Source organism: Typopeltis vanoorti, chromosome 23, assembly GCF_054136105.1.
Source record: "Typopeltis vanoorti isolate ZY-2024b chromosome 23, IOZ_Tvanoo_1.0, whole genome shotgun sequence".
In the NCBI taxonomy this organism is placed as follows: Eukaryota; Metazoa; Arthropoda; class Arachnida; order Uropygi; family Thelyphonidae; genus Typopeltis; species Typopeltis vanoorti.
The window spans coordinates 72,903,621-72,924,851 of NC_143571.1; the positions used below are offsets into that span (position 1 = coordinate 72,903,621).

Consider the following 21,231-nt stretch of genomic DNA (forward strand, 5'->3'; position numbering starts at 1 on the left):
TTTTTTTAATTGCTGATTTCCATACTAAATTTGTTACAGAAGTCATTCAATTTAGTATTCGATCAATTTAATGCTTCCTCTTCCACCTTAAAATTTAAATATAAAGTCAAATTAACAGCACATAATTGTAGCATGCTGAACAGCTTTTCTCATGGGACCTTGTCATATGCCTTTTCTAGATCCAAAAAACTTACAGATCATTATCTTTAGAAGATCTGTAAGTTTTTGACAAATGATTAACAAATAATCTCTATTTGGCCTAAACCCACCTTGTTCTCCCAGGTTCTCCTTTACAATTTTTCTCAGCCTCTTATTAAGTATGCTTGCATGAATCTTATTTGGAACATTCAGTAGGGAAAGTGTAATCATCATATTCAGTTATATTTCACTTTTTATTTTATCAGAATTCAATCTTCTGACTGAGCATTGGCACCAGCTGCCTTTCCTAACTTCAGGTTTCTGACAAATTTTTCTATCTCAAGTATCGATATATATATATATATATATATACCTGATTGCAATCCTCTTGAATATGTTCTACCACTACTAATACAGCTTCTTTCATTTAACAATCTTTCGAAGTAATTACTCCAGGCACCTAGAATATCTGCATCCACTGTTTTCATCTCTAAATGCTGTTTCATGTATTTCAACTTCATCAGCTAATTTGAAGAAAATGGGAATGAAGAGAGGAAGATTTTTGCAATTTTAAGTAATGCAGAAGATATACACATGGAATTACTGACTTCATGTTTATCATCAAAACCTTGATTCTTCTGTCATCAATTTTTTTGAATTGTATATGAAAACAGTACAAAATCTTATTCAGAGTTTGCTATATTACACATTTCAAATCTATTAATCTTGAATCATTTTGCAAAAAGAAACAAAAATTACACAAGTATTTTTAAGTTTTAAAAAATAAATACTTAGTATTTATACCCCCCAATACTTACAATATGAAATGAACTTTGGATCTTTGTTAAATTTCTAAGTTTTACTAGGAAATCTTCAACTTTCTGTGCAGTTTCATTATCATTAACCTTCAAAGAAAAAAAATTTAAAAAATAAAATCAGTGAATGAACTAAATGAATGAACTAAAGAAATATTTTGTTCTTTGAATAATCAAAAAAAAGTACATATATTTCTTGAGATTAATTTAATACACGCATATATAAGCATGCTTAGAGTTAGCAGAACCAATTCTAGCACCACCCTTATACTGCGATACTAGCTTTTCTCGTAGAAAGGCTTAGATGTTGTTTATACATGCTTACTAAATAACTTAGGGAAATTACAACGTACAAAAGAATATACATTAAATTAAACTTTAATATATTTCCAATATTTCGGCAATGTCACGTTGCCATCTTCAAAGGAACTTACAATAAAGACACGTGCACACGTAGGCACTAAACACAGTAAATGAGAAACGAAGTGAGGACGCTATGGTTTTCCTAAAAGTCCTGATGGTGCTCCCTAGCGAGCACCATCAGGACTTTTAGGAAAACCATAAGATAAAACCATTGATAAGCTAGTATCTCTAGCCTAACTAGAGATACTAGCTTATCCGCTTCTCTTCCCTCTTTCTGTGAACTCTTACCAGTTTCACAGATTTACTGTGGGATGTATGAAGTGGTCATAATGCCAAACAATACTTAATAATAATAGTTTGTATAATGTAGGGGTTTTACCTCCATATAAAGGTTGACCTTAAACAAACTCATGTTGCAAAAATTTAGTTTTACCATTACAAAAAAACTAACACATGATGGTGGCAAATAGATGTACTATATCTAGTGTAATACAACTTTTTATAAGCATGATTTTTTCGCCAGGGTCCTATGAATTCTGACATTATATAAACTTGCACATATGTTGGTGGATATCCTTCAGTTTGATACTTAGCATATTGAAATTTTAATTATGATACTGAATACTTAACTGAATAATTTCCAAGTATCTTAAATGTTATAATAGAAAGTTAATAAGAGAATTAATCCTGTCCTGGATTGATCTAAGAAGTATGCTGTTCTCATATATCTCAGATCTCCCAATATATGCATATATGGTAAGCAATCTTTTTACCAGCTGATCACAATACTCATTTCAGCTACTGCTTACATCAAGTCCAAAATTTCATTAAGCAATAAAAACAAGTTCATAATGTACAATAAATTACAAAACATTTGGATAATTGGATTTATTCTGATCTGCTTTGGTTCAAAATTTCCTTGTTATACTTTACTGCATTCATCTTATTCATTTATCACTCTCCAAATTATGATAATTTTTATTTTTCATATATCAGACCCACATGAGAGGACCCAAGACCTATGACAGTGCCATGCATGAGCAAGGAGTTAGAGAGAAGAAAGGAATTTTTGACTGATGTGTTTCTTGAAGAGCTGAGAATTATAATCACTGGAGAAAAAATAAACAGTATGGGGAGAGACTGTTCCAAATAGTAGAGGTATAGAGGATGAGAAGTTGGTTCAATAAGTTTGGAGTTGATATATGAGTGTTGACCAGTAGCTACTTATGTTTGTAAATGATTAGAGAAAAGTGGAGAACTGGTAGTGTGAGTTCAAAGGAGCAGCATCCATGGAAATACTTATAGAAAAGACAATGTAGTAGCAGAGTCTCTTTTCTGTGGGAAAATGACTGAAGGGAGTCACAATAAGAAAAGGGATCATCGATTAGGCAAATAGTTCTATGGTACATTCATACATTCTGAGAATATTTAGGGGCCAGATGTTTGTATACTTTGTGTTTAAAGAGCACCAGTATACAAGTAAATAAGGAGAATAAACAGGTATAAAAATCAACATATAAGACAAATGCAAAAATGAGTCTAAAATAAGTATAAAAAATTCATAAAAAAACAGGTGACACTTAATGAATCTGATAAATCTGCCAAAGTGTAGTAGTAAAGGGTTTAAATGGATTATGAATGTGACTAAAATAATGATTGCACTCATTGACAAAATAAGAGTAGTCAAAATATGAAAACACACAACTCACACATAGTCATGTTATCATTCCTTAATAGGAAGTGTGTGAGATGATTATGACCTATGTGGAGCTGAGCAAGAACAACTTCCTCTTTACAGTTGCTGCATAGACTAGACTGCCACAATTTGATTTCAGGTTTGATAAGATGGAGCTTATTATTCCATGATGACTGCAACTGGGATAAGAGTTTCTGTCTGATGATTTGCCTGTAATTAGTGGGACAGGCAGATGATGAAAGCTTGAGAAATAAGCTGACCTAGCTGCAGCCTCGTTTCCCTTAATCCAACAGAAGCATACATTGAAGTGTAGCTCCCATAACTGAGAGAACATGTTGGAAGAGAGCTTTAGATGTTTCTACAGCTCTAAACACCTTATAACGTCCATGATCTGTACATATAATAAACCTTTAGTAATACTGCAGACCTATGTGGTTTAAAGTAAGTGCTATCAAAAACATCTCAGCAGTGAAGTTGTGATATTCCACTGGGATCTGAGCAGAGATATTGTGCTGTTTGGGGAGACAGTAGAGGATCTAATTAGATCCTCTTATTTTGAATCAATTGTGTAGATAGGCACAAATTGGAGTATTATTCCTTTTTATCTGCTTGAAAGAGCTGGTAGACGGTTCATGGACAATTCATCGCAGGGAAAATTCATTGCAGGATTCACTATGGGAATTATTCATTATGGAAAAAAATTTGCTGAAAACATATTCGCTAGAAAATTGAAATGATATTGCATTGATACCAATACATAAAAAGTAAATGAAGTGCAAGATAAAATTTACAAAATATAGTTTTTTTAAGTATTCATGTATTATTTGTTTAGATTTTAATTAGATTTTCATAATATTTTTATTCTTATACAATAAAACTAATATATTTATTGATCAATGGGTTTCCTAATTTCAGTTTCGTTGTAAATTTTATTCATTTAAAATTTACAACTGAATAAAATTTACAACAATTGAATAAAATTTTTATTCAATTGGAAATCCTGCTCAAATTCCATGACCAAACATGGAAGCCACTTCAGGCTTGCAATAAGCAGTGGTCTCATCAGATTACAAAATTCATCTCTTACCTAAAAACATTTACAAACATCTGTGGCCACTGCAAGTTTGGAATCCATAGTTCATTGGTGGGAGAGGGAATGCTATCTAGTCAGTTGTTAACAGCAAGATATTTCTGATTACAGTTTATTTTTGAACATTTCACAACAGAAGTAATTAATTACTTATTTCACTTTGGGAGCATGCATATATAAATAAATACATACATAAAAAAAAAAAAAAAAAAAAAAATATATATATATATATATATTCCCCCCCCGGTAAAGAAGACTAAATATAAAATTTTAAATTTCTTAATGTCATAAAATACTAGTATTGGAGGAAAAGATAAAGACTAGTATTGCACCTGCAGATGTCAATTTAGCTTATGCTGATTTATATAATGTTATTATCATTTTCTTTAATACACTGCACAAAATAATTCAGGGATATTTTAGTTTCTGTCAGATAATTATAAATTTCTGCAAATAATTATAACTATTGGGTATTTATACATGAATAAATATTTCTTACTTATGGATAGGGTGTAATCGATGAGATATTGTTTAAATAATCGATATTTATTACAAATTTAATAAATTATACATTTTAGCGTGAAATAATTTTAACAAGAATAGCCAAAAACGCTTTTGTTAATTTTAATAGGGCTTATGATCTCTATTAACAGCAGTACATCTTGATTGCATGGACTGGATAAGATGATGAAACAGTTCTTGTGGGATATTTCCCCACTCTTATGTGAGAGCAATTCTGAACAGGCATTATCGATTGGATTACAATCTGGTGAACAGGCAGGCCAGTCAATTCGTTGAATACCTTCTTCCTCAAACCACTCTTGTACCAAATTTGCATGGTGTGGACGAGCATTGACATCCATAAAAATTAATTCTTGGCCAATTGCAGTAGCATATGGATGAACTATAGGTTCTTAATTCTCATCGCGATACCTTTGGGCTGTTAAGGAACCGTTTCTGATAAAATAGAGATCAGTATGGCCACCTATACTTATTCCAGCTCATACCATCAAACTCTCACCTCGATGTTGAGGTCTTTCACAAACTAAATGTGGATTATTTCTTGTTCCACTTTCACGCCATATCAAGATATGTTGGTTATCTGGTTACAGATTGAACCTGAACTTGTCACTAAAAAGTACACGAGCCCAATCCTTATTTGTCCAATTGCAGTGTTCCTGTGCTCAAATTCTTTGGGCTCTTTTGTGATTTGTAAGTGGAATGCAAACCATTGGTTTTCGAGCATATAAATGCTCGAATGGCATGAAGACGATTTCGAACATTTTTTCTCTCTAGAAAGTGATTCCAAAGTCGCGAAATTATGCTTTGAGATACATGAAATGCTTGAGCGACAACTTACTGCATTTGTCCAGCTTCTAATCGACCAATGGCTCTCTAAACCATGGATTTCAGTATATCATGTTGCTCTGCCATTTTTAACAAAATAATGGGTGGTAGGTGACACAAGTTTACAATTGAAGTGATAATTATGCACTGTGGAAGTGAGCGCAACAAGCCACGCAATTATACCCCCCCCCCCACACACGCTAATACAGCTAAGACACGTTTCGACCAGTCTTAGTATGCAGTTGCATGTTCTACATTGTTGTATATTAAGAATATTTTAAATTAAATGTGTTACATTTGTAAATTATTTTTATAACTTTATAATTTACAAGAAAACCAAAATATCCCCTAACTGTTTTCAGCAGTATATAATTACTCAAAAGCAAACCTATGATCTTAAACCAGTTCTGTAAACGATAGCAGTGTACAACCTGTCTTTTGTATGCAGGAAAAGTGGAGTCATTTTCAAAATACACGTGTATTCAATAACTGAAACATGTCACCTTCTGAATTAGTTCAGATAAAAGAATATATCACACCTGGATGGATGTCTAAATGCACAGAACAGAAAAATAGTGAATAGTTAGAAGAAGAAATATTCTTAAATATTGTGCTCTTTCTCCTTAACTATTCTTAAACATTTTATTCTCCCTAATAACTATTAATAGTTGGAATTCTCCCATTTCAGATGAAAAATAGTTTGCAATGTGAGATAGTCTGGCAGGGATTCCATTTTTGTTCCATTTTAACAGAGACGGCTGTTGATATTAAAACGAAAATGGTGGGTCATTTGATCCTCAGTATACAGACTAGGGATCGGTGAAGTTCAAAATGCTTCAGATACAATTCTTATGGCTTGATGGTGAACAGGGTCCCAAACATTGCAGGGCAACCACAAAACTCTCTGACAACCACACAAACTGAAATCCATTTTGAAAGATGGTCAGTGACTTGCAGCAGATGTCTTTTATGACCTTCATATTACATGAATGATAGATGGTAAAGTCATCTACACAGAGGGCATTACTCACAGTTGGAGGAAGCTGTTTGATTATCAAGTTAACCTTGATTGCAAAAAGTATGTCGTATGCTTTTTTCCATATCAAAGAAAACTGATACTAAGTGCTTACATTTTAGGAACTTGTCTCAAATAATGCTTCCATCTGCACTAGATGATCAGTTGTTGTATGATATTTTGTGGAAGCTAGATTGTGTTCTGGAAAAGACGTTATTTCTTTCCAAAAACCAACCATAAAGGATGAGAGTTAATTATTTTTTCCAGAATCTTAAACAAGCAGCTCATTAAAACAATTGGTCAATAGTTTATTGGAGGCTTCAGATCATTCCCTGGATTGAGAAAGGCAATAATAATTGCCATTTTTTCAGATATCTCAAAAAACATTCGCACAGAATATTCGTTGAACAGGTACAGTAGTTGATCTTTGGCAGTTGGTTGCAGACATTTCATCATCATTTAATTTGCTGGCCTGATAGGTCAAGTAGTTAGTCTACCTGCTCTCCAATCAACATGTTGCAGGTTCGAATTCTGCTGTAGGCATGACTTTTTGTGATTGTCTTTAAGTGGAAGATGAATTTCATTGCCTGGTGTAAGACTACAGCTCCACGTTTGGCAACTAGAGCAGAGTTTCTGGACTATGTAAAAAATAAATTAAAAATACAAAAAATATATAAAATGGATAAAAAACAAACAAACAAAAAATCTTTAACCTTCCTACGGTACAAAATATACTATAGGCTTACAAATAACTTTCATGGGTGGAAGCAACATAAAAACTCATAACAGGACTTTGTTCTCATGATCTTTACTACCATGTTGGGCACAGATGGCAGAGTCAGGACAAGCAATTTGAGAATGACAATACTTCAAACATACTTAGAAACACAAAGGGTTTGGGATTATCATTAAGACAGACCTCCAGTGAGTCAGAAACTGTTCTTGAATTCATTCACACTACTTGCACACACAACAATCAATGGCAATCCATTCCAATCATGCACTAATCAATGAGAGAAAAATCTAGCCTTCACACTCCCCTTCTTGACAGCATTCATTCTCAACTTCCAAGGATGCTCTTGCATCTTTCCCCACCCTCCATTTAAAAAAAAAAAAAAAAAAAACCTCTACTGAAATTCTGTATAACTTTTTCAAGAAGTTTGTTAGTCTCAATCATATCACCCCTCTTTCTCCTATTTGCTAGTGTCATGCGGTCTCCAAATTCTCAATCTGTCTTCATAATCAGTATTCCAAACTCCATCCTGATATCATTTTTGACCTTCTCTCCACTGTATCAGAATTACCACAGAAACCAGGAGACCAGACCCGTGTCCAAGTGAGGTCTTATCAAGACCTTGTAAAGAGGCAAAATGACTTCCTTATCTTTACATATCAAGGTTTGTTATTCTCTGAGATGTATTTACAATCTTTGCTATATGACCCTTGAACTTCAACTTCCTGTCTACTAAAACTCCAAGATCCCTAGCCTGATCAGTTTCTTTTAGCATAATCCCACCAATACAATATATCTAATCACACCAAAGTGCATGACTTTACATTTATTAACATTGAACTGACAGTCATTTTCACATGTCTACAACTCAGCCTATTCAAATCCCTCTGCAAGTACTACTGCATATCTGCACATTCCCATCTGAGAAATGACCATACTTCAAACATACTTAACAACACAAAGGGTTTGGGATGTAGAGACTTATTGCATAACAGAAGTAACATGTTTTAACAGACAACAGTTTTGGTGTGTGTGTTGAAGGTAAGGATGATGTTCCTGGTGGGAACCATGCAGGGCCGCATTTATACTTTTTGCGGCCCTAGGCAACCAACATCATAATGAGGCCCCAAAAGAACAAGTCTATTTCAGTTAATCAAATTCATACATTTTTTTTTTAAGTTTATTGAAAATAAAAGTCGACATTTTCATAATAAATCATTTTAAAAAGCTAAAAATAACACAACATTGGTATACATATATTTACATTAAAAAAAAAAAAATATATATATATATATATATATATATAAATCAGTTCAAATTTAAATTAAAAAAGAAAAATAATAACTAAAATTTTTTTTTTCTGCCTTTGGTTTTAGCAAATATATCTAAAACGATATCATAATTAATTGAGTCCATTACATCTGAATCAATGCATAATAACGACAGGTCATTTGTTTTATTTTGGTGCAAGTTGCTTCTTAAATTTTTTATTCGTTTCAACACTGAAAATGAGCATTCAGCACTTGCATTTGAAATAGGCATCCTCAAAAATATTTTTAGAATTGTTTCTACGTTCGGAAAAGTCTCAACCCATTGTTTATAAATTTGTACATATTTTAATTGAAAAATTTTCTTCCTTTATCATTATTAAAAATTGCTTAACTTCACCAATAAATTTTTCTGAATCAATATCAGCCACATAAGATTGTAAAATTTTGTTAATACTAGTCTTGTACCTGTCTTAAGCTATATCTTTCTTCAAAAAAATGCCAACATATCTGTCTAAATAGCTTTTTGCTCTTTCATTAATTTCCAAAATTAGCTTATCGCAAATGACATTAAAAGTATTAGCAATGAAATTTTCTTTCCCATGTAATATAATCTCATCATTAGATTGTGAAATTTTGTGAGACATATTTTTTGTTTTTTCACTCTTTCCTTCTCATCTTTAAATTTTGTCTCATCTGTTAATAAATTCGCTTCTTCATTTAAAGAAGCAAAAACTATTTCTTATATCTAAAATAAAACCAACTAAAGACTGTAACAAATTATTAGCTAAAAACAAGATTTACTAGTAGCATTTATTCGTTGTAAAATTTTGTCCCACACAACTATTAAAATTGCTGTTTCTGAATTGTCAAAATGATCAGCCAATGATAAGCTCTAATTTAGAAATAGGTTTTTCATGAGGAGAAATGGATATTTCAAGTAATGCCTCTTTAATTTGTTTATATCCACGGATTCAAAGCAATACAGTGTTAACTCTTGTGGACCACCTCATTCCACTTAGCTTTTAACTGTTAGAGTTTTTTTTTTTTTTTTTTTCTAAATGTTTCAGGAGTATACTCCATCTTCTTGTTGAAGATGAAAAGTAATTATATACATTTTAAATAAAACAAAAATACTGCACTGCTTCCAGACAAGATTCCGGGGCGTAGTTGCCAATTCAATTTTAATGGATCAAAACTTCATCGACGTTCTACTTTTTATCATGCAATTACCCCTTCGCCGTTAATCCCTGAACGGCGATTTTAACGGATTAACTGTGGCGGAACAACCTTTGACTACGTGTACTGTGTTACTTGGAATTTCCTTTACTGTCCTACGTTATTTGATTTTTTTTTGTTTTTTTTTTTCCCTGCACAATTATTGTCTTTTCCCAAAAATAAAAACGAATTTCACATGTGCAAAAATAATCAATCCTGAAATGACCAGAGATCAGCCTTTGCAATGAATCTATTTAATAATAGTCAATTTGCTGCCATTTATTCTTCAAATCAGTGTCACGGAACAAGACAACTTTATGTTCTTTCACTTTACTGACAATATAGAATTTTTTTTTTTCGTGAATTTTCAAATGTCCGTTTCATTTCAAATATTGTGACAAATATTTATATTTTTTAAATAACATTTATTGAAATAAATATGACATTTTGCTTTCTTTCCTTGCAAAACACTGATATATGGATCGTAACATTTCAATTTTAGGAACGATTTTTTTTTTTTTTTTTGTGAACAACAAAAACTGCAACAATAGTTCCGCATTACTATAATATCCAGCGTAACCACAAAAATCTACAAACAGATTGGTACTGGTATGGGTTCCCCCCTCTTAGCAAACGTTCACATGGAACACTTTGAAAACAAAGCACTTACCACAACTACATACAAGCCACTAGTTTAGTTATGCTATTTAGATGATGTGTTTGCCATTTAGCCCCATGGGCTAGATACCTTGGATGGTCACCTACCTAAACAGTCGACACTCCAAAATCCATTTTACAGTAGAAAAAGAATCTAATAACTGTTTACCATTTTTTGACACATTAGTCACCTGTCTTTCAGATGGATCACTATCTTTTTCCATTTACAGAAAGCCTACACACACACACACACACACACACACACAGGAAGATACCTACGTAAACAATCATATCATCATCCAGTCCAACAGTATGGCATTTTAAAAACACTCACACACAGAACCAGAGCCACTTGTTCTAACAATGCAGCTCTGACCACAGAACTCAAATATCTGCACCATACATTCTTAGCCAATGGCTACAATCCCTACAAAAGAGATAAAATACTACACAGCCCCATTACTCCTCTCTCCTCTAATACACAGGAACACAACATGACCATCTCTATTCCCTATGTCAGAGGTACATCAGAAAAGATAGCCAAAGTACTGATGAAACATGACCTTCACACCACTTTCAAACCGCATATAAAACTAGCAACTCTGATCTGCTTGCCTAAGGATAAACTTCACTCTTTAGCACATCCAGGAGTGTATGAAGTTCCCTGTGACTGTGACTTGGCCTACTATGGACAAACAGGAAGATCAGTTAACATCTGCCTGGAAGAACATAAAGAATACATTCGCTACTATTACTATGGCAAGTCAGGATTGACAGACCACTTTTTGGGTACTCCTTCACACAGGATTAAATGGAAGAAAACAAATGTGCTATTTAGGAGTTGTTACAGATCTCAAAGATTATTTTTGAGTCAGCAATGGCTTTGAAGAATTCTCCTAACCTGAACAAGTATGGTTGCATTAATTTGCCAAAAATTTGGGAGTCTGTCATCCTAAGAGCAACTCCCACATAGCTGTAATAATTTTTTTCCCCAACATTAGAGGGTGCCATAAATAGGACTTTAGATCTTTTGTACACTGCAATTTTATTGTTTTACTTACTCACTGTCGCATGTACAAGTGTGTTGTGCTCTGATGATGCTGATTTGAAATTCAGCGAAATATAAGCAGTTAATAAAACATTAAATTGTTTTGGTGTTGTTAAGCTTATCTGTTAAATTGCCTAGCTGTAGTGCAGAATACATCAAGAATGTCTTGTTTCGTTTTCCATTGTTGATTACAGACTTTCTAACACAGAAATACTGACATATCTTTTACATGCTGATACAACAGTTATACCAAAATGATTTCTTAATTTATAGTGATCAGTTTCATTTTTATTATTGAAAAATTATAAATAATTTGATACAATTATCTTGAAAAAAAAAGATTTGAATTATTTAAAAGAAAAGGCGCATATGTATTACATAATCGTTTATGTTTTTTTATGGGGGAGGGGAAGAGAGGGTTATAGACCTATTCCTCTTATTCCTTTCTGCTCAAGTAACAGTCTGTAAGTTAACGAAAATGATTGAGAAACGAACACATCCAGTAGATGCACTAAAAAGTCCCTAACAATAGCCGAATGCACACAGAAATTTATTTTATTTTATTATTATACAGGGTGTTCGGAATAAATTTGACATATTTATAATTAATTATATTTTTCCGTAAGTTACATGTATTAACACACACTTCTCTTCATTTAAAAGTTTGGACCCTTCTTCATTCATATACAAGATGTCAGAAAGGATGGATAGCTGGAACCCACCTGAATCATGGAAGAGAATAACTTGTATCATGATGATTCGTGCCCGCCATCAAAATAAGGATATTACGACTGCTGCCCAATGCTCCCTGAATACAGTAAAAACAATCAGGCATGAACTAGAGACTTGCAATGGTGACTACGAGGATGTAGCAAGAAGAAAGATCCCTAGCAGACGATCTGATTGCGTTCGTACAGCAGAATTCCTCGCAAATCTGCAGGAACAAGTGTTGAAGAACCCTGGCATTGGAATTCGGGCTTTGTTCGTGGAGTTGTTAACTGTAGTCAAGCCCTGGATAACAAGGGTAGCCAATGGTAGGCCGTATGTATGGCAGCAGGATTCGGCCCCTTGCCACACCTCTGGGAAAAGTCAAAAATGGTTGTCTGAAAATTTCTACGACTTCACCAGTCCAAATGTTTGGCCTCCAAACTCCCCAGACCTTAACCCCATGGATTATTTTGTATGGGGCGCAGTTGAAAAAGACACCAATCGCACTTCCAGTAATACAAAAGCCCAGTTAATGGATAAAATTAAAACAGTTTTTGCGGCCCTTCCCAGGGAGACTGTAGCATCAGCTTGTTCGAGGTTCCGAAGCAGAATTGAAGCTGTGATCGATGCTAATGGTGGTTATTTTGAGTAAATCTTGTTGATAGTATTGTAATTAACTCTGCCTGTAATGTTTTTTTGTCAATTCATTAAATTTAATAGATACAAAGAAGATTTTCTTTTTCCTTACGAAACTGTCAAATTTATCCCGAACACCCTGTATATATTTCACCTTTCTGATTGCTTTACAGATGTTCAAAACAGTTTATTCTGATATTGCTTTTGTAGGATGAAACTGTTTTTTAAACATTAATTTCCCCAATATTACATAATTCAATGATTTATACTTATTAGGAAATAATATAAATGAAATATACAAAATTTGCTAATTTATAATAATCACAATTTAATTTTGGTATCGGAATATTAAAAGTTCTCTGGTACAATTACTTTGGAAAAATAACGAATTCAAACAAACAGAAAGTGCACATATGTTATCTAGTAGTGTGTGTGTGTGATAATTTTGGGAGGAGGGGGGGGTGCCATTAAAGGCAAATTAATTCTGTTATGAAAATTTTGAAAATAAAATTTCATTTTGATGCATGCACCTACACATTTCGAAAGATAAACTGTAGGGAAAATATCGCTACTTCAAAACTGCCGCATAATATTGAAATTAGCCGAAAATATGAACATAATAGTTGACTTCATAACTGCCATTTATTTCAATTTGTAATGAGTGATTAGGGGAAACCAAGAAAGTTGAAATGCAAAAATCTACAGATTACGTTATAAAAATTATGCATTACATGATATGATTCTCTATAAAGCAAAATTTAAAAGTGCGAACCTTTGCGCAATCTGTGAACTAACGTTCGAACTAAGATTATGAAGAAAAAAGAAAACTTAATTTGGAACAGATGGAGGCTGTATTCATTTTTAGATTCGGATTTTCATGAATTTATATAATTGTTTGACAAAATAATTATCTTCAATCAAGTTCTGGGAGAATTTTAAAATGTATTGGCAATTAAAATAATTAGCAAAAAAATTGATTGTGACATTAACCTAGAGCAGCGATTTTCAACCGGTGTGCCGTGAGAGGTCTTAAGGTGTACCGCGATATTTATGAAAACAAATTAATTGAAAGAAATAATGTCGTACATGTTATTTATTTTTTAATGGTATACATATTAGAACACAGAAAAATAAGTAAATTAACAACTTCAGAGCACAAAAACACAGTTTGTCACAATACGCGAGACTATAACAATATGGTTATGTTAAAGATACCAAGTAATTTTAAACTTGGTTTTACTCCCTTTTTTCTACCATGAGTTGCCTTGATCTTGCACTACCTGTGGGATCAGCTAGTCTTGCATAAATTGCAGGCGCAAACTTGATATTTTGTCTGTTTGCTTACTTGGAAAAAATGGAGTAAAACCAGGTTTAAAATTACTTGGTATCTTTAACATAACTATACCCAAGTTAAAAATACTTTCTACTTCTATAACAACATGGTGTAATCAATGGACTAGTTAAACAAAATTGTAGCAGCAACACAAAGACTACAGTCCTGATTTTGGCACCCTCTATCTGAAAAAAAATAAATACAAATTGCAGCTATCACATAAGACTAGAGTCCTAAACAGAGAAAATAACCGGTACTAGTTTTTTCTTGAGATGACTGTCTCCCAGATTTTAGGCAAATTTATACAGCCATATTTGTTGAGATTTGGAGTGTGTTTCACAGCTTCTGTTGCCTCTAAGAACAATCTGTCCGACTTGTAAGAGCTTCTGTGTAGTACTTTGGTGTTCTTCCAGTTGATCCTGTGTGCAGGGGTATCCAGAGCATGGTCTGCTAAGCCCGACTTGCCATAGTGATAATGCCGGATGTATCTTTTGTGTTCGTTGATGCGGATGTTCACAGTTCTTCCTGTTTGACCGTAGTAGGCTTGCTTACATGAGTAGGATACTTCGTAGACACCTGGATGTGATAAAGAGGGAATGCTGTCCTTGGGTGAGCGGATAAGGGTTGCTAATTTGGCACACAGTCTGAATGTGGTGCGTAGTTCATTTTTATTAAGAATTCTTGAAATCTTTTCGGATGTGCCTTTAATGTATGGGATGGTGACTGTTTTGTTGTAGTTCTCTGTGATGGATAGTGGAGGAGGGGGGGGTTAGGAGTATTTTGTTTATCTTATGGGGATTATAGCCATTGGCCAAGAAGGTGTGGCGTAAGTGAGCCAGTTCAGCAGCCAGAGCACTGTCATTGAAACAGATTGCTCTCGTTCTGTGGGTTAGCGTTTTTAAAATGCCATATTGTTGAGAAGGGTGATGGTGTTGATTGTTTGTGTAAATATCACACTGTATGTGTGGGTTTTCTAAAAACTGAAAATGATAAGGAACCATCTGGAAGACGTGTGATAAGTGTATCCAGGAAGGGCAGACAGTTATTAGCTTCCAGTTCCATTGTAAAGTGGATTTCTGGATGTTGGCTATTTAAATGTGCTAAGAATGTTTCCAATGTCTCTGGGCCATGTGGCCCAATAGCAAACACATCATCAATATAGCGTAGCCAAAGTGTTGGTTTGAGAGTGGCTGTATTGATTGCTAGTTTTTCCAGGTGTTCTATGTAAAAGTTGGCTTGGGGGGGAGGGAGCCCATGGCTGTCCTATCTATTTGTTTGTATATTTTCCCTTTCCATGTGAAATATCCTGCATGTATTGTGAATTTGAATAGTTCAAATATATCGGCAGGGAAGTGTGACTTCAGTAGATTGAGGATTTCTATTAGTGGTATACATTTGTGAATAATGAGGTGATATCAAAGCTTACCATTAAGTCAGAGCTTTTTAGGGTATGGTGTTATAAGATGCCTTTTAGGTGGGCTGAATTTTTGTCAAAGGAGGGAGAATTGTTTGTGAGAGTGGCTAGTAGCTTAGCTAAATGTCTAGCCAGTTTGTATGTGTGATTATTTATACTATCCACAATTGGGCGTAAGGGTGTACCTTGTTTGTGAATTTTTGGTGCTCCATAAATCCTAGGTTTTTTTAACATGGAAGGGCGCTTGAGTTTGTTTACTGTGTCTTTGGGCCAGGAAGTGACTTTTTTCAATAATTTACATGCCTTATTCTTTTGTGGGATTGCGATCTATAATTTTGTATGTTGACTGATCTTGTAACAATGTGTGCATTTTGTTTTCATATTCTGTTGTGTCCATCACCACGGTTCCATTCCCTTTGTCTGCTTTTGTTATGATAATCTGGCTATTATTCTGTAGCTCTTTTACAGCAATGATTTCCTTATGTGGGATATTATTTTTGGGAGGCTTAGACTTGATTAGCATGTTGGCCACATCTAAACGTATGTTGTTGGCTATTGTTGGAGGCAGGTCGTATATTCCCCATTCGATGGACGCCATTATTTTGGCTTTTGGAACTTGTTTGGGAGTCACGGCAAAATTGTGCCCTCGACTTAAAGCACTAGTGGCTTCTTTGCTTCAGGTGAGCGAAGATAAATTCACAATGACGAGGTCTAGTTGTAATTGCGGTCGTTGTATAATGCTGCGTTGTTGGAGATTTTCAAACTTATTTTGATAATGTTGAATTCTTTTTTAGCCATTGCGTCGGTGATGTTATCTAGGATCTCCCATAGTTCTGTATTCAGAATATTATATAGTGATTCACATAGAGCGTTGATGGTTGAATTTGATTTTGCTAATTCCAGATGAATGGCGTTAATCTATTCGCGTAATAGCGCTACACTCGCTCATTTATAAATGCATTGGGCTTTGGCCAATTGGAACTTGTTTTTGATTTAACACAGTTCGGTATTGAATTGGTGTCTTGGCACCTCTTTAAGAAGGCTAACCTGTTCAGTTGCTGTGCCAATTTTAACTTCCATATTGTCTTGTCTTACGTATGATATCGTATCCATGAAGAATCCTTAAACATGTGGACAGACTTATGTGTTCGTCATACATGTTGTTTATTTTTTAACGGTATATATTAGAATACACAAAAATAAGTAAATAATTAATTTATTAACTTATTGCTGATATTTCGCTGGTATTATAACCAGCGTCTTCAGAGCACGAAAACACAGTTTGTCACAATACGTGAGACTATAACAACATGGTGTAATCAATGGACTAGTTAAACAAAATTGTAGCAGCAACACAAAGACTAGAGTCCTGATTTTGGAGCCTTCTATCTGAAAAAAAAAAAAATATTGCATCTATCACATAAGGCTGCTGAACTGGTTCACTTACGCCACACCTTCTTGGCCAATGGCTATAATCCCCATGAGATAAACAAAATACTAAACGCTCCTAAGAAAACCTCCCCCCCCCTCCACTATCCACCACAGAGAACTACAACAAAACAGTCATCCCATACATTAAATGCACATCCGAAAAGATTTCGAGATTTCTTAATAAACATGAACTACACACCACATTTAGACAATGTGGCAAATTAGCAAGCCTTATCTGCTCACACAAGTACAGCATTCCCCCTTTATCACAACCAGGTGTCTACGAAGTACCCTGCTCATGTAAGGAATAACTGTGAACATCTGCATTAACGAACACAAAAGATACATCTGGCATTATCACTATGGCAAGTCGGGCTTAGCAGGACATGCTCTGGATACCTTTGCACACAGGATCAACTGGAAGAACACAAAAGTACTATACAGAAGCTCTTACAAGTCGGAGAGATTGTTCTTAGAGGGAACAGAAGCCGTGAAACACACTCCAAATCTCAACAAATATGGCTGTATAAATTTGCCTAAAATCTGGGAGACAGTCATCTTAAGAAAAAACTAGTACCGGTTTTTTTCTCTGTTTAAGACTCTAGTCTTATGTGATAGCTGCACTTTTTTTTTTTTTTTTTTCAGATAGAGGGTGCCAAAATCAGGACTCTAGTCTTTGTGTCGCTGCTACAATTTTGTTTAACTAGTCCGTTGATTACACCATGTTGTAATCTTTGTGACAAACTGTGTTTTCGTGCTCTGAAGATGCTGATTATAATACCAGCGAAATATCAGCAATAAGTTAATAAATTAATTATTTACTTATTTTTCTGTGTTCTAATATATACCATTAAAAAATAAACAACATATACGACGAACACATAAATCTGTCCACACGTTAAATTATGTCGTAATTTGCACATTTATTTATTAGTGTCTGGTCTTCCCTCTTCTTGTGTATGTAACTCAATCAAAATTATGCCTATTTTTTACCAGATCCTCAAAATAATTAAAAGAATATATTTTAGTGTGCCGCAGAATTTTAGTAATTAGTCTAGGTGCGCCGTATTATGGAAATAGTTGAAAATCACTGTTCTAGAGTGATACAATATGAAGTGAAGAAAGTGTGAAAGGATTTCTTATTTTGCGCTGGCATTAAAAACTATAATTATACGATAAAAACAAGCAGCAAAAAATGAATTTAGTCTGATATAACTTAGATTCCGGTTACCGAGCAAATGGCATGGACTGCGTTTCTTGCTGAAGGCAAGTGAACGTAGCTACTACGTATGCCAGGTAATCTAGTTAAGTGCTCTTTTCAGCGTGAAGGATTATTGCCCCTTCTAATAGACATGACAGTCAAACTGCACTTCTTATCCATGTTCTTTCAACAGGTGGACAGAATATTATTCAGGTGTACTGGATGTGTGTATATACGTCCAGCAAAGAAATGGTATGCTTATATACACGAATTTTATGGAATACAGGAGTTCCTGTTAGTTTTATATTCTAAGGAAAGAACAATGTATTTCAAATGGAAGCAGGAGGCCTCACAAATTTTTCAGCAGCCTCTAGTTTTTATATGTGTCTTTAATATATGAATTTAATATTTATTTTGCAACTACAGGGTGTCCCAAAATTCACGCAAGAAGTAATTTTGATAGGAAACACAGGTTTTTAATTAAAAATTGTAATTTCTTATTGATTCATAAAGTATACAGTATAGGGTTATGCATGGAATAGCATATCAGGTAAATGGCCTCCACGGCTTTGCTGGCACTCTTTTGTCGAAATTTTCCATGACCGTTTTGCATAAATGTGGCTGAATTTCGTTGATACAGCACTCAATTTCCTCCTTCAAGGCGTGGGTGGTCGTGGGCTTGTTGGCATAAACCTTAGACTTCAAAAAACCCCAAAGAAAAAAGTCCAACGGCGTTAAGTCACATGATCTGGGTGGCCAATTCTGATCATCAAAACGGGAAATTACACGACCAGGAAATGACTCATGCAGTAATTGAATTGTTTCTCGGGCTGTATGGCATGCGGCACTGTCTCGTTGAAACCACATGTCGTCCACATCCATATCTTGCAATTTAGGCACAAAAAACTGGATTATCATGTCGTGATAGCGAGCACCATTAACTGTTATTGCCTTACCAGCCACATTTTCGAAGAAGAATGGACCAATGATGCCTCCAGCCCAAAATCCGCACCAAACAGTTACACGTTGTGGATGCATTTGTTTCTCAACAATCACTCGTGGACTATCTGAACCCCAAATGCGACAATTTTGTCGATTAACGAAGCCATCAAGATGAAAATGAGCCTCATCGCTGAAGATGATTTTGTTTGAAAAATAAGCATCCACTTGTTGTTGTTCCATAATCCATTCAACGAACTCTTTTCGCTGTGTGTGGTCAGTAGGCTTCAGTTCTTGAGCCAATTGAACTTTGTAAGCATAAAGATGCAAATCTTTCATGAGAATACGCTGTAGAGAGCTTCTCGAAATGCCCAATTCAAGACCACGGTACCGAATTGATGTTCCTGGACTCTCAGCAACACTCTCACGAACTGCTTCGATGTGTTCTGTTGAGCGACTTGTTAAAGGACGGCCAGAGTGTATAAGATCACTAATTGATCCAGTTTCCTTGAATTTTTTAATTAATCTTTTCACAGTTGATGAAGTTAAATCACTATTACGACCATATTTTGTACGAAAATTGGGAACTGTAGCTGCCAAACTTTCATTATTTTTAAAATATTGCTCAATAATGAAAATGCGTTGTTCTTTTGTGAAGCGCTCAATTTTTAATAACTCTGAACTGTCAGCTGTCACGCGTCTTTTTTTTCTCGTTGGCCCTTCAGTTTGGAGCAGATCTTGAAAAGTCTAAAGTTTTTTCAGAGATAACCATAATTCACATTCTCCAGAGAGATGTGGCATAAAGTAATTTTTCAATTGTATCATTGCATCAATAAGAATCTATCCTGAATGGAGTTTCTTCACAGATTCTGGAGCGCCTAAGAACCATCTAATCATCATTTAATTTTTTCTTCTGTTAATATACATGAACAGAATAAACTTTTCTGATATAACATTTTATTTTTTACCCTATCTTTAACTGCATTTTGTTAAAAAAAATTGCAAATGACTGAATATTAAAGTGGTCTCATTGTATCTAACTGTTTTAATAGTTGTGGCATTAAGCACATACATGACAATTGTTTGTCATGTATGTGTTACTTCAATTTTATATAAAATAAATCTTAATGATAAAAAAAGGTTATTTCTGACTACAAGAACTATAGGAGAGATTGACTTCTATTCGGGTTTATATAGGTCAAATTTATTTCAAAACTAAGTTAGAAAATACCGACAAGTTTCGCTAACTTTAGCTGTTTGGCTTCGTCAGGGTAAAAAATAGATGTAAGACAACTTAAATGCTAAAACTATAAATGAAGGAAGAATGGAGTACAATTATATTCTTACAAAAAACAGAAGAACGCTTACATCACACGCATGGTGTGTGTATGCTCTCACTTGTTGTTATGTAGAAACGTTCTCTAATTGGCAGCAAGATTTAATTCTGGCATGCTTAAAGATCTTACGAGGGTCTTCCAAATCTCAGGCAGAATTAATCCTTGGTTTCTATTCAGGTTTTGTTTTGAACAGATCACTGTAATGACTTTGATGATTCGAGAGCGGAAATCCTCCTTTAAGTAGGGCATGGAGCTTTTGTCCCATTCTATGATATGGTTTGTCTTGGAGAAATGAAAAGCTAACCCTGATTTGTCTTCTCTATTATTGTTTACGTCTCCTACTGTTCCTTTTTCTTGATTTCAAAACTTCTAGAGGTCTGACCAATATAGTTTAAGCCGCACGAACAGGGGATGTTGTAGACTCCGGCATATTTGAAAAAAGGATGATCATCTTTTGGAGATTTTAAGAATTGGCAGATGGTCTTTGAAGGTTTAAAAGCTACTTGTATTCCATGTGGCTTGAGGAGTGTAGCAATCTTATTGGAAACTGTCCCCGTATACAGAATCATGATAGTGAAATTATAATGTATATTGTTAAATCTTGAATGAAGAGATTTCGTTAAGAAATATTTCATTCAGGATTTAACAGGCTTTAACACACCAACAAGGATATACTTGTACATAAGTAGAATTGTAAATTAGTGGAAAGCCTTAAAGATATTGTATCTTGATTGATTTTGAATGATTCTATGTAAAGGAATATTACCTATCTTTGTATGGTTAACAAGGGAAAAATAATTTGTGAAATATATGTTACCGTATAAAATTATGATTCCAAGGTACG

The 21,231-nt window shown here is 34.3% G+C and overlaps 1 protein-coding gene across 2 annotated transcripts in view; it reads right to left on the bottom strand.

The window, feature by feature from the left end:
- The window catches only part of Zpr1 (zinc finger protein Zpr1), a 268,249-nt gene that overhangs the window by 121,221 nt on the left and 125,797 nt on the right, over window positions 1-21,231 (bottom strand). For both annotated transcript variants that reach the window (XM_090412640.1, XM_090412641.1), the window contains exon 6: window positions 957-1,043. In XM_090412640.1, the coding sequence (XP_090268766.1) occupies window positions 957-1,043 (87 nt within the window). The remainder of the gene's footprint in view (window positions 1-956; window positions 1,044-21,231) is intronic.